A 15,600-nucleotide genomic window follows, 5' to 3' on the forward strand; every position below is an offset into this window, starting at 1 on the left:
TCAGCCCTAAAGTTAAAGGTCAAATATGAACCTGGGTGATCTTCCAATTTGGTCAGTCCCGATACCTTTCTGGATTTAGTTCTGTTAGCCCCTTCTGTTACTGAACAAAAGTCAGATAAAGATGTCACATCTTTACTTAAAGATAAAGATGTTACTTCACCCAGGGCTTCAGAGCTATGAGAAGCCTACATGCTCCCTTGTCCATCTAAAGAAGCACCATCTGTCTATCATAAGAATCCTTGGGGATACATCTCAGCCCACAGCTTTCCCCACCACCATCCAAGGGTGACATCACCACTGAAGTATGTGGCAATACCCAATTTCCAGAGCCCTGATTTATTCTCCCTTGTGCTGAACAGAGGGCATGACTGAGAGGCAAGACCCTTATCTTGGCAGGGGTCTGGGTCTGTCTGCCTCTCTGGAACAACCCCTGGTGGGTAATTGAGAAGTGACATTGATGGGTTTCCAGCGTGGCCCTGATGCTTGCACTTGCCCGGATAAAGCAGCTATGGTTTAGAAATACAGCCCAAGGATTGAGAGGAGGGGAAGAAAATGAAAAGCTTGCTAGCCCTGGTCTCCTTTGACCTCAGCAGAGTCTGAGACAGGGATGCAGAGGTGGGAAACCATGCACTGTTATTCTGTTGGCGTAGCATGAGGTTTCGCTTTTATTGCTCGCAGAGAGCGCTGAGCTCTTTGTCTGCTACACAGTCTGTCCCCCAGAGGTAGCCTCTTTTTCTCTTGAAGGGATGTAAAAAACAAATCACAGTTCTTATTTTATTTGGTGTCCACCATTAAGAATTCATGCAGAGCAATTTTACTTGTTGCCAATTAAGATCTCCCAGTGGAAGTCTATGTTTCAGCAAAGGCAACCTGTTTAATACTCAGCATCACTTTAGTCTATGTAAATTAACCCCTTGAGGATAGAGACGTGCTAATTCTTAAGATGCCTGGACAATTCAATTCTAAGAACCAAGATACACAGAGGTAAATCTCCAAGAGGCTCTGGGCTTGACTTTTCTCAGGCCATGTGTGCTTTTGCCTCTTAACTCTATTTTACAACTACAAGACAATTTCTGTATAATGTGTTAGCAAAGGATCTTCTTTTCCCCGAGATAGAATGATAGCATGTAGCCTCTCAGTAAGCAGTTTTAATGTCACTCACATTTTACCCAAACTAAGACTACTGCTGAAGGAAACTTGAGGCACTGGTGCCAATTATCTCCACCCCAAAATGTATACATATATCAAATGATGGATAACACGAAAGAGTATTTGGAATGTGGATCGTTTTATTGCAGTGTTCACTCTACTTAGATAAGCAGCATTTTGAATCATGGTGGGAAGGAAAACAAAGTTCTTGCCCAGTTCTTTTTCTATCTCTTTCCTTAGGTTAAGAACCACAAATAAGCCAGAATGCAAAAGTCTATTTTGAAGAATTTTGGATACACTGAAACTATCATTTTATTGTTGGAAGGGATGGGCCTTAGGGACTCTTATTGCACCCAGAGGTCTATACACGCTTGTCAATTAAACTCCTCTTGGTGATGTAGGGAACCACCATTTCTCCCCGCCGGGAAGCAGAAGTTAACTGCTTTACCAGGGCAAACATAGCTTGTAATCAATGGTTCTTCAGATTCTTGGAATTTGCTATTGAGGCTCTGGTTGCCCCTCAGAAAAATGGTAATGAACTTGGGATTGGCTTTCCCACGCATCTATTTTCCCCTCTCACCAACAACCCAGACTATTTTCTGCTCTTTTACAAGTCACCCATCCTAGTACCTGTGAAGTAAGGGGAGAAGGATGAAGAAAGAGGTACCAGCTATGTTTTTGTATATTTGGCTACCAAACTAGATAGATCACCATTTCCCAAAATATGTTCCTTAGACTTTTAGTCAGAGTAGATGGTCCAAGAAAGATAGGATTTGGGAATTTTTTAAGTCAAAATTATATTTTATAGTCTATATTTGATATGCATATCACATATTAGCAATATAAATGGCTCTGAATAGTTCTACAATTAAAATAAAATCTTAAAGCTTGGTTTTACCTAGTATACCTCAAATCTGACCACAGAATACCTTTATTTTTCTTAAAATATCCATACCATAGTGTACTAATATTTCTTGGGATATGCTTAGAAAAATGCTTTTGTAGATGATTCTTTAGATCACTGGTTCTTACCAGGGAGAGGAGAGGATGTTGCCACTAGGAAGCATTTGGAAAATATCCGGAGACATTTTTGGTTGTCACAGTGGGGGATGGTACTGGCATGTAGTGGGTAGAGGCTAGGGATGATGCTAAACACCTTATAACTCACAGGACAACCCCACCCCTATGATTAAGAGTACTCTGGCCCCCAAATGTCAACAGTGCCCTGCCTGAGAAACCCTAGCCTAAACATAGCTTGTTCAAATGAAACTTCGATCTGGCATCTGTGGGTTGGCATGTGGCACTGTGCATTCACCAGATCTTGTCATTTAATTTTGGCCTTGCAAACCTACTTATTCTTCACTTACTTACAGGCTATTGATAACTCTGTCTGCAATTCAAGCTATGAAAATCTGAAATGAATGCTTTGACATTATCTGGTTCAATCACTGGCAAGCTCTTAGGTATCTGTTATATTAGTCACTTCTACCCCCATTCTTCGAAGCTTTCCATGACATGTATTAAATACTACATAATTAGCCAGCTGTATAATTATTCTAGAAAAATAAGATTATACCTATCTGTACATGTCATATATAGGTAATGCCTTTTTAAAAAACACCTTTATTAGAGTATAATTGCTTTACAATGGTGTTAGTTTCTGCTTTATAACAAAGTGAATCAGCTATACATATACATATATCCCCATATCTCCTCCCTCTTGCGTCTATGCTTCATGTAATCTCAGTGCTCAGTTATCTTAAATACTAGCTATATTGATACCTTCTTATTATAGCTAAGGAAACTCAGTCTCAGAGATGTTACCCAGGAGCCAGTTTGGATGGGCCAGGACCAGAGTCCATGTCTCCAAAACCTCCAATCCAGTCTTATTTCCATTTCTATAGTGTTATGTTGCTTCTATTTGTCATACATAATTTCACATATGTGACATGAAAGAGTAATTAACACCATAAATATTCATGAATTCAATTTGTATTTTCCAACTGTCTATGTTCTATCTGAGGCTGCAAATGGATAAAGATTTCTGTCAAATATCAGGAGAAAGACATCTCAGCAGTTGTTTTCTCACACCCTTTCCTGTCAGTCACAGATATATTTAGCCAAATAGAAATAGTAACAGATGACACAAAAATCATTAAGTACAAAAGAGCATTTTTCTCCAAATCTTACCTTTCCTCATTTAAACAAATAAATGTACAGAAATGTATGAGCACATTTCAACATTGACTAGTAAACAAGTTGTCTCTGGGTGTGTTTATTTTCTTCTCATCAAGCAGGGAGAAGCAGAGCAAATTAAACCCACCCAGACTTGTACTCAAGTCTTAGACTAGGTTCTAGATCCTGACTCCACCCTCTTCTTCAGATTAATTCACAGAAATGTTTTTCTGCTGGTATCAAAACATAGTTGAGCTAAATGCTCTTTGCCAGACAGCTCTATTTGAACTCCACAAATTCCTTTGCAATTTGAAAACCCAGAGATAGATTATAGGTCTATTTCAGTAGAATACTAAACAGGACCCCAAAATAACCAGTTATCTTGAGAGTATGATTACAGTAATATATTTATGTCACAGCACATGGTTATGCTATAAAAAAGTGACTAAAGCCTATTAAAGACTAGGAGATTCCTCCACGAAAATAAGACTTTTAATTCTTAGACCCAATCTTCTACCATTTATCCAATTCTTTTATCATTAAGCAAGAGGCAATAACAGTATGACATGTATTTACCATGTTTTGATCAGTCCTCAAAGACTGTGGCCATAAATTAATGCTGCCTACTATTATTGCTGGAAGATCAAAATATTCAATTTTTCCTTTTAAGTTTCTTTTAAGCTATACTTAAGTTAGCTTAAGTATAAATGGAAGCCCATTAGTTAATATCAGCAGCAATGACAAGTAACCTCTTCCATGAAATTTGTAACAGCTACAAATTAAAGGCATAATAAAAATCAGAAGAAGCGTATACTGAGTTATGGGAATGCTTGTTTAACTTCAGACACTTTAGTTGTGCTTATGTACATGACATGATTTTCCCATGATGCTCGACAAATCATAGAGTCTACCCCAACTCAAGAAAGCATTTTAACTATTCAATCAAAAACACCCACTGTCACTGTCACACAACTGCTCACTGTCACTCACAAATCGGTCACCATAAAAAATTTGGCTATAGTTGCAGTTGTGATATTGTAATAACCATCAGAAAGCCTATCACTGTAAGTCAGTCAAGATCTGTTTGCAAAATATAATCAAGTATAATTTTGTGATTCAATAAATAGTCTGTAAATCTGGTATTATTGGTTTTCATTTTCTTTTCAATACTACTATTTCCATTTTCTCACTGGTAGTTATTCTGACTCTTCAAATGTCATCATTGCCCTTTATTGTTATTCAAATGAAGCTTTTTTATTAGATCCTCTGACACTATATAAAAAGCTTTGCTTCTTCACCAGCAATAATCCTACTTCGAAGGAAAATGGAAGTGATTGCCCACAAAATTCTGAGCTCTTACTTTATGTTAGGTTATGTTTGCACCTGAAATGAGATTTTAATTTAATCATATCAGAGGAAACCAAAGGTTTTTATTAACTACCTTAAGAAAGCAGGAAAATATCCTTTTCCATGCAGGTTTTTTGGTTCAAAAACCTGTGAAACTATAATTCCTCTTCAATGATGTGTATAAGACACACTGACCAAATTCAACTCTAATTTCTTTCATCAAGATGGTATTCATCATCTGTGCATTTTTCTTTTGAAAAATAGGGTAAAGTTATTCTATACAAATAGTTTAAAGAAAGTGTTACAACTCAGTTACATAACCTTTTAAGCATACTTTGTAGTAGATCTACAGAAAATATAATTTAAAAGGCATATAACCATAAATACATGCTGTTGGTTTTATTAATACAACACACTGGTTCACAAAAGAAAACCTGGTTAGAGCTCTCAAAAAGAAATCTAACAAATATTGCAACAAGTTATAGAAAGTTAACTGATGTGTCTGTTAGCAGCAAGCAGACCTGAAAACTGTACATTTTTGTTGTATCCTACCAGCAGCTTTTCTAGGTAGAGAAATAGAATATTGTCTATTACTATAACCACAGATCTGTTTTCTAGTAGGAAAATTAATATAAGAGCAGAACAAATGAAAATATCAGGCATTTTGCCCAAGAACTAGAATTCCTCTGAGAAGATGAATTTCAAGGTTATTAGGATTTATTACAAGGGTGCACGTAGAACAGGCAGCATCAGCTGGTACAGAGACCAAGGGTGATGGATTTAGATAAGGTTGGACAAGAAATCCACAGGGTTAGGTCATACTTACCTGCTTAATATCTCTGTGTACAGAGAGAGCACTGTCTTCCATGACATGAAGAGATGAGAAATAAAGGACGTTAGGGGCTTTTTGACCCCTGGGAGACAAAGCTAATCATATTAAACAATTCGTGTGCAATGTAAGGTATCATGTAATTGAGCACTAGCATATTTATTACAGATAACAAGAGCTATAGGAATTTAGTAAATGCAATTCAGAGACCATACGAGCATCTAGGAAGACCATGACCACACGGACCCCAAAGACCTAGATAATAATATCAAAATAATCTCCATTCCCAAGAGGCCTCAGGGAATGAATAACTTGGGAATATGACTTCTATGATACTCGCCTCTTTTTCCAATTTACCTGCACAAATGTTCTCACATACCTTTCCTTACCTAGAATCAGGACCCACCACACAGAACAAAAAACTAAACATGGGAGACCTGTACTACAGCGTTCTTGAAACACATATTCTTTAATATGAATTAAGAAATTTTAAGCAGAAGTGTTCAACCTTTCAATTATAGAAAACCTTAAATAATATTGAAGCAGGCAAGGGCCAGAGAATCTGGGTTCTAGTTTCTACAATATAAGTTTGCTGCATGGCCTTGGACAAATTAATTCCTTGACCCTGACAAGTGTTTTGATTTCCACCATCCTCCCAGTTCTGAGCAGGTCCTTCACTCAAGGACAACTTTTGGCACCATTGCTTTACTTTAATTAAAGGAATGGAACTCTCTCAGTAGCCTCTGCTGAGTTTTGCCCCCAAAGGTGCTTTTGGCACCAAGCAGAAGAGAACATTTGCAAACTCCATGCTTCTGTGATCAAGATCGAATTTATAGATGCTGCTATTAGTTAAGGATGTGGATTTAACTCACCTCCAGAGACTTCTGTGTTGCTCCTCAAGTTGAGTCAGCAGATGTTCAATGTATTTGTTGGAGTCCATGTATTCCTGCACATACATACACACAAAGACACATTAAGGCCTCATCACCATAGGCACAGGATTCTACGACCATTTTGATCTCTACAAGAAGATTTGGGACAAGATAACCCCTTGGTCCCTCCCAGTTCTAGGAGTAGATGCTTCTATGACTTATATGCATAGTCATTTGGGGATAAATAATATTTTCCCCATATCCTGTGATCACTCTCATGAGCAAAGAATGGAAGAGAAATGGAGTTCTATCAAGTGAGCATAAAAATCCTCTTATTCACAGAGAAAAGCTAAATTTCATAGTCATTTACACTGTGATCTGTTCTGCCATATAACAGTAAGGGGTGGAGGGAGGGAAGTGAGTCAAACTTACTTTTGCTGCTGACCTTAGAAGAGGAGGAATAAAGTAGACAACACAGGTCTTGATTATACTGGTTTTACACAAATAATTTCCCAGCAAAAACACTATTTTTGAGCTACATAGAAGCTTTATATATTCACTGCCCTCATTCACTGGGCATCTCATTTGTATTGGTGAATCACATGTTCGTTTTCCCTCATCTCCTTATATGAACAAAACAATGTAATTTGGTTTTGGTGTTTCTTTTCTTTAATTTTTATTTTCTTTTATTTCTTTTCTTAGAAAATCAATCTTTGGCTTCTAAGAGGTAATAAAGGCAAGGTTTATCTTGTTTAGAAATATGCATAAAGTTTTGTAAATCAAATTATATTTTCAAGAAACATTTCTGAAAAATGAGGGATTCCTTTGAGGCATGAGAACTGCTCATAAAATCTATAGGTTATTAAATCCAATTTTTTATATTTGTGATTCCTGAATATGACGTTCACATGCAATAGTTTCAACTGCTAACTATGTAGAAAAATACAAAAAAAAATTGTATGATTTATTTCATCCTGAACCTGATACTTCTTTCCCTTTCTGTATGAAGATCTAGCCCACAGGCCTTTGTGCTTACATTACAACTACCTTAGATGGAACACAGTGCAATGATTTGTTTTAAGGCACGCATGAAAGTTACTGTTTCATTTCTTATGGATTTAAGGTAAACTGAGAACTTTGGTTAATATTGCTACTTTTTTTTTACAGATTTATGTTGATGAAATTCTATATAAAATCTGTTGCTCCTATAAAAATATTCACTATAGTTGGTGAGAGCAGGGGAGTGGAAGAAACACAGTAAGAGTTGACCTGATATAATGGAAAGGGCCCCGTTCCAAGTTTCTGGACCTGGATCTACCTGTGTAGCCTTTGAGAAGCCTTTTTAACTTTCCACAATATTTCAGTTAGACTAGAGAGTATCCTAAGTCCTCATCTAGCTAAAACTGTTAGAATTCTATAACACTACAATTCTATTGCAGAAAATTAGCTAAAGAGTTTTATTCTAATTAATACACATGTTCAGTTTAGTTATTTAAATAAGAACATTGGGCACGTCAAAACCAAAGCAGAAATCTCTTATCACAGGAAGTTGCAGTGGTCTGTGGTTATGTTATTAAGTATCCCGATCAAGCTTTAAACATGATTTACTTATTTATTTATTTTTAATTAATTAATTTTATTTATTTATTCTTGGCTGTATTGGGTCTTCATCGCTGCTCACAAGCTTTCTCTAGTTGTGGTGAGCGAGGGCTACTCTTTGTTGCATTGTGTGGGCTTCTCATTGCGGTGGCTTCTCTTTGTTGTGGAGCACAGGCTCTAGGTTCATGTGCTTCAGTAGTTGTGGCACATGGGCTCAGTAGTTGTGGCTCGCAGGCTCTAGAGTGTAGGCTCAGTAGTTGTGGCACACGGGCTTAGTTGCTCCGTGGCATGTGGGATCTTCCCAGACCAAGGCTCAAACCCGCGTCCCCTGCATTGGCAGGCGGATTCTTAACCACTGCATCATGAGGGCATCTCTAAACATGATTTAGAACACTCAAAATTCTTAAAGATAATTTCAAATACATCCCATCCAAAAAAATTTAAAGACAGTGTTTCCAAGTAAAAACAAATATATAAACTTCAAAGTCACGCATCCATTCTTCATTCAATTGTTTTTTTTTCAACATCTATTATATGTCAAGTGCTGTTCTAACTTCCGTAGATATGGTAATAACTAAGAGGGAGAAAGTTCCTGCCCTCAGAGAGCTTACATTCTGTAGAGAGATACATAACAAGTAAGTGAGCAGATGGATTTCAGATTGGTTACATGCTAGGAAGGAAATAACAGGTGACAGGAGGAACTTTAAATGGGGAAAGCACCATCTTCATACACCATGGTTGGAAGAGGACTCAGAGCAAATGATTTTGGGGTTAAGACCTGAGACAGAAGGAGGCAAGCATACAGAGAAAGGAAGAGAGCAGGGAGAACACTGCAGGCAAAGGAAATGGCCTATGCAAAGGCACTCAAATGTCGTATTTAAGGAACAGAAAGGAAGCCATTGTGTCCAGGAGCAGAGCCTGGGGTGTGTATTCTAAAATGAAGTTGGAGAGGAAAGCAGGGGCCAAATCATGTGCAAGCTCTGGAAAACAGTTAGATTTAAACCAATAGATTTGTTATTCTGTTCATTCTGCTTAGCTCAAGTCAGAGGTGGAAGCTGAAAGGTGATTACAAATATGATCTTTGGATCAAAGAGATTTAGGTTCAGATCCTGGTTTTGGTACTTACTAGCTGTACCTCCTCAGGCCAAGCTATATAATCTCTCTAAACCTTATTTTTTTCAGAGAGATAAATAATAATTTAAAAGGTGTTATAAGGATTAAATAAAACAGTTTAAGCATACACCACGTGCTAAGCAGTGAGCAGAGCCTTTTCTATAGGATCAAACTTCTTCTCAAAAGGCAAACCACTTTACAAGGTAAAGTTTATATCCATTGTCTCTTCTCTTATTCAACTTCAAGATGTTTAAGTGTATGCTTCTTTATTTTGGCTGCATTGGGTTTTCATTGCTGTGTGCGGGCTTTCTCTAGCTGTGGTGAGCGGGGGCTACTCTTCGTTGCAGTGCACTTGCTTCTCATTGCGGTGGCTTCTCTTGTTGCGGAGCACGGGCTCTAGGTGTGCGGGCTTCAGTAGATGTGGCTCATGGGCTCTAGAGCACAGGCTCAGTAGTTGTGGCTCATGGGCTTAGTTGCTCCTCGGCATGTGGGATCTTCCTGGACCAGGGTCAAACCCGTGCCCCATGCATTGGCAGGCGGATTCCACTGCACCATCAGGGAAGTCCCTAAGTGTATGCTTCTTTAATTATAGTTGCTGAATTTTAGAATAGGTAGTTAGAGATTAACAATAACAATACAGATTTTCAAGCATTAAATGTAGGTATTGCTGGATTGTGGTTTAAAAGCTATTTCAGGGCTTCCCTGGTGGCGCAGTGGTTGAGAATTCGCCTGCCAATGCAGGGGACGCGGGTTCGTGCCCCGGACTGGGAAGATCCCACATGCCGCGGAGCGGCTGGGCCCGTGAACCATGGCCGCTGAGCCTGTGCGTCCGGAGCCTGTGCTCCGCAACGGGAGAGGCCACAACAGCGAGAGGCCCGCGTACCAAAAAAAAAAAAAAAAAAAAAAAAAAAGCTATTTCAAATATAATACTGGCTGCTTCCATTAGTTTTCCATAAAAATAACTCTAATGATATCTTAAACAACATAACAATGGGAAACTATGAATATGGATTCTTCATCCTTCTTTTCAGCTTAATTTTTCATCATAGCATGCTTACTTTAATATCCAATTTTATGTTACTTGCACATTTATTGTGGTATTGCCTATACCCCACCCCTACACATACACACACACACACAGACACCAACTGAAATGAATTGTGAAAAAAAAGATGATGCTTACATGTGCTTTTTGTTAAATGAAAGAAGGTTTTCTCTGCCTAAAAGAACTTAGGCAGCACCCTCATATATTTATCATTTCTGGCCCCTGAATTGGAGAAATTTGTTAATTAATAATAAATCCTTACCATTCTTTAAGAATAAAATAGGATTATTCTACTAGGAATCACTTTGGAGATTAATTCCCAGGAAACAATGGAGGGTGATCACAGTGTGGCTGGCAGTGATCCACACTGGAACTACAGTCACAGCAAGTACAATGTTATAGCAACTGTGCCTATAGTGCCAGCTTGGGTATAAAGTGCATACTGAATGTTCTTAACATGGGCTCCAATATTCCAGAGTATCAAAGGCACAGGCAGATAGAAAGGGGATGGCAAAATTCTACCTCAGTATAACATAGCTCCCCAAATTGCCTGAAAGACAGTGGATATTGGGAGACCTCTCAGAAAAGATTTTTAAAATGCAGATGGACAGAAGGTGGTATATACGCTGTCTGCTGGTGATCCCAGGGTCTATGAGGATCATTTTAGAATGAGTAAAGTGAAAACATACAACACAGAACCCATGAAGAAGTACTGGAGGACAAGAGAAAGAGAACATTACTCTCAATCACAGGAGAAGGCATCAAATCTGGAAATGATTTTTTTTTTTTTTTTTTTTTTTTTTTTTTCGGTATGCGGGCCTCTCACTGTTGTGGCCTCTCCCGTTGCGGAGCACAGGCTCCGAACGCGCAGGCCTAGCGGCCATGGCTCACGGGCCTAGTTGCTCCGCGGCATGTGGGATCTTCCCGGACCAGGGGACGAACCCGTGTCTCCTGCATCGGCAGGCGGATTCTCAACCACTGCGCCACCAGGGAAGCCCTGGAAATGATTTTCAAGAAAGTATTTTAGCAAAAACCTTAACATGTTTGGTAGTATCCAGAAAGACATGGCTCTCCAAAACATGTGCAGAAAGCTTAAAAAAAGACACAGAGATAAAAAGATAGGATTAAATTAAAAACAAGACAAGCTGAAAAGAGAATAAAATGAAATAAAAAAGGAGCTGGGTGAGCTAAGAATTTCAAGGAAATGTAAACTGCAATAGCAGAATGGAAACCTGTTGACCTTTACATTGTGATTTTTATTATGGGATGACTCTCCACAACATGAAATTGTGCTTCAGAGAAGAGTGGATAATGGATTATGGTGTATCAGCACTAAGTGATGACACAAATGAAGTCTACTCCTCAGTATCTCATCTAGAAACAAATCAAACTCCCCAACCCAAGTACTTAAATATTCCTCAGTATCCATGGGGGATTGGTTCCAGGACCAATTCCTGGTGATACCAAAATCCATGGATGCTCTAGTCTTTTATAGTCATCCCTCTGTATCCACAGATGTGGAACCCATGGATACGAGGTTGACTGCACTCACTAAGCCTTCTACTATTTCTACAGTATGATTCAATTAGTGTATATATAGTCCAGTTAGTGAAGATTAATACTGCTGTAACCTAGAAGAAAAGCGCACACACATATCCCTATCATCCTTGGTGTCAATGTTCACTGTCTCTAACATTATCCGTGAAAAATGTCAGCTTCCCCAGGCTTGCTTTGCCCAGCATGTACTTCTCATGTCACTCAGCACAGACTTTATTCAAATATAGTTATTAATTTGATGAACACTGTATTCTACTTATTTTCCTTATGACAAAACCACATTAGACACAATCGTAGAATTGACAATAAAAACACATATACAGTCCTGTGAAGGACAAACAATCTAGGTAAATTAAATAAAGGATAAAGATGAAAATGAATAAAGACATGATGGATATTAGGTCAGAAAATGTAGGTTTGTCTATCAATTATAGCTTTTGAGTACTTGACAAGATTTGTAAGGTAAACAATGATCAAGGGATAATTAAAGAAACATTTCAGAATAGGATAGAGAAAAAAAAAAAAAACACTTGATTTTACACATCAGAAAGGCTCCTCATATTCCAGATAGAGTTTATGGAAAATCATTCACACATCCACCCACATAAGGGCTGGAAAAAACAATAGTGTGTGTATTTGGGGCAGGGATTGGGATGACTGCAAGCACCAAACAGACAAATGGGTCTCATATCAAGGATTTTTAAAAGGCTGGTTGCATAGCTTCTGGCCACCCAAGATGTCCATTGAAATAAGACACATAGACAAACCTTTGTGTCTTAATCCATAAACATCCCCAATAAAGTAGCTTGTATATAACAAAGCAACAGAAAGACATTCTCAGCTTTACATGAATTCAGAAAACAAAGCACCCACTTTAATTAAAAATACGTGTGTGGAAGGCTGGGGGAAAGTGCTCTAAGGTGGAGGCTCAGGAAGACCCTAAACTCACCTTGCCCCATGGACACACCAAATCTACAGCTACATATGGAATGATTCCCTTCGAAAAAGAACTGAAAACTAGCTGAACTGCCCCATCCACAATAAATGATAAAAGGACCACATTGAGATGGGTAGGAGAGACAGAGATGTGGTCTCACCAAAAACTCCATGCCTGGTACAGAGCCCCACAGTAGGGAAGGAATCTCACAAACCCAGAGGTTCTCCCCTAGGGTGAGGGGTTTATGCCCCATATCAGCCTCTCCAGCCCTTGGGACCTACAACAGAGAGATGAGCCCCCAAAATGTCTGGCTTAGAAACAAAAAGAGCTCACATCCAAGGGACCCAAAGGGCTGTGTGAACTAAAAATGCCACCTGCCATATCAGTAAACAAAGGATGTTGCAGCCATCAAGCCATCACATTACAGCTGCCCCCAACGCAGAGCCCTGAGGGAACTCAGGATCGAGGCAAGATTTGCCCCCCATCTAGCAGCCAGCTGCTGTAGCCACCACCAACGATGCACCCTGAGGAGACTCAGGATGAGAAGCACAGAATACTGGCCCCAGATAGCTGAGGTGCATATCAAAGGAATGATTTCAGTGAGCCCAGAATTTTCATCTTCCCATACATGGAAAAGCACTAGATTCCTTAACCTGAGATATCTTGTTTTCCTTAATTAACAGTAATCTTTGATGTTCTGACTACCTGGTCTTTGTTGCAAAAACTCCTATATGTCCTGGCTCCTGCCCTTGCCTCTTCAGAGCAGTCCCTCAGTTATCTGAGATGCTGTGTCCCAGGCTTAAGTCCTCAGTTTTGTCCACCAAATAAAACATAACCCTCAACTTTCAGGTGGTGCATTATTTTTCAGTCGACAGTTGAAGTGAACTGAGATTCGCCTTTCAAAAGGCTTGACATATATACACTACTATGTATAAAATAGATAACTAATGAGAGCCTAATGTATAGCACAGGGAACTCTACTCAATGATCTGTGGTGACCTAAGTGGGAAGGAAATCTGAAAAAGAGTGGATATATATACATATAACTGATTCACTTTGCTGTACAGCAGAAACTAACACAACATTGTAAAGCAACTGTACTCCAATAAAAATTAATTTAAAAATACATACATACACACATACATACATAAAAGGCTTGCATGAGGTCTCACTCACCCTAGAACCCAGTGCAAAAGTAGCAGTTTGAAAAGTGCCTGGAATGTGAAGGAGATTCCTATGCTAATCTTCAAGCATCTGCTGGAGGAACAAGAGATGGTTGGGACTCTTTCTGGAGACTGGGGTGCTGGCAGACACCCTTCTGCACTCTCCCTTTACCCTGTTAGCACAGGCAGGTGTGCAGACATGGGCCCTCCCACTGTCTTGGTAAGGCAGGTAGGGATGAGTAGATGCAGCATTCCCTCACTCCCTGGCTGGGACCAGCTAGTGAGAGCAGTCACGACACTCTGCCACTCCCTTGCTGAAACTGGCAGGGGAGCACAGACAAGGATTTTTCCTGATGTCATGCCAAAGCCAAGGAGCATGTCCTGCCCCCTATGCACTCCAGATGCCCTTCTAGAGCCAGCAGGTGCATGCGATCCACATAGAGGATGACCTCTGATCACCTAGCCCTGGTGGCCAAGGGGACTTGCATTCCTGGGCTCCATGGGACTGTAACAATTGGAAAGATAGTTCTTGGCAGGCTACCACCCCCAGGGCACTGCACAGGCAGCAGACTGAAACACACCTCCAGTCTTCTTATGAAAAAGGCCTATTTGCTTGTCCTGGAGATTCAGCCTGAGGCTTCAGTCTTGCCACACATCTAGAGAGTACAGAGGCACTCTCAGGGAATGTAAGACACTATCCCTGCACACTCCCTTCGCCTCAATGCAGCTCAATGTTACCTCCCAGAAAGGAGCTTATACACTTGTCTAGAGGTCTGATTTATGGAAATGTTGCCCAAGGGTCATCTCCAGATTTCCTGTTCTGGAGGCCAGCAGGGTTTATGTTTATGGCCAATAGGACTATATACGTGCATACTTCAAAACCCACTGCCTGAGGGTTTGACTTTCAAACAGGCTAAAACTAAGTGCAAAATGAGATCCTTCCTCTTAGAACACTGACAGGTCTTGGCACACCCTCAACACCAGGAACCTATCAAGAATAAATCAGGCTGCTTAGACAATCACAAAGTTTCAAAAGACAACCAACCACTAGGGCAAGGTTGAATTATAAGGTTCATCACCTACACAAGGCCAACTACTTCAAGACTCAGAGAGGTAGCTGTTTCACCAATACACAGAAACAGCATCAAACAAAATGACAAAACAGAAATATGTTCTTAAAGAAAGAACAAGACAGCACTTCAGAAAGAGATTTTAATGAAATGAAGATAAGTAATCTACCTGAAAAAGAATTCAAAGTAATAGTCAAAATTGCTCACTGAACTCAGAAGAATAGATGAACAAGTGAGAACGTCAGCAAAGAGATAGAAAATATAAAGAAGTACAGAACAGAAGTCACAGAGCTGAGAACACAAAAACTTAACTAAAAAACACACTAGAAGGATTCAATAGCAGACTAGACAAAGCAGTAGAAAGAATCAGTGTTCTGGAAGACAAAGCAAGGAAACTCATCTAAACTGAGCAGCAAAATAATAATAATAAAATAATACAAGTAAAAATAAAGTGAAGAGATTTTAAGGGATCTATGGAAAAACACCAAGAGGACTAACATTAACATTATGGGGGTCTAAGGAGAAGAGACAGAGAAAGGGGCAGAACTTATTTGAAGAAATAATGGCTAAAAGTTTCCCTAACCTGGGAAAGGAAACAGACATGCAGGTCCAGGAAGTGCAGAGAACTCCAAATAAGATGAACCTCAAGAGATCTACACCAAGATACATTATACTTAAAGTGTCAAAAATTGAAGACAATAAGAGAACCTTAAAAGCAGCAAGAGAAAAGAAACTTGTTATGTG

General features: G+C 39.3%; 1 protein-coding gene and 1 long non-coding RNA gene across 8 annotated transcripts in view; one reads left to right on the forward strand and one right to left on the reverse strand.

Moving 5' to 3' along the window:
• Positions 1 to 15,600, reverse strand: part of NCKAP5 (NCK associated protein 5) — a 1,012,185-nt gene that overhangs the window by 687,438 nt on the left and 309,147 nt on the right. For all 7 annotated transcript variants that reach the window (XM_067025888.1, XM_059055602.2, XM_059055601.2 and 4 more), the window contains exon 3: positions 6,373 to 6,446. In XM_067025888.1, coding sequence (XP_066881989.1) covers positions 6,373 to 6,446 — 74 coding nt within the window. The remainder of the gene's footprint in view (positions 1 to 6,372; positions 6,447 to 15,600) is intronic.
• Positions 1 to 15,600, forward strand: part of LOC136793590 (uncharacterized) — a 101,421-nt gene that overhangs the window by 31,862 nt on the left and 53,959 nt on the right. The window lies entirely within an intron of this gene.

Source organism: Kogia breviceps, chromosome 2 (genome assembly GCF_026419965.1).
Source record: "Kogia breviceps isolate mKogBre1 chromosome 2, mKogBre1 haplotype 1, whole genome shotgun sequence".
In the NCBI taxonomy this organism is placed as follows: domain Eukaryota; kingdom Metazoa; phylum Chordata; class Mammalia; order Artiodactyla; family Physeteridae; genus Kogia; species Kogia breviceps.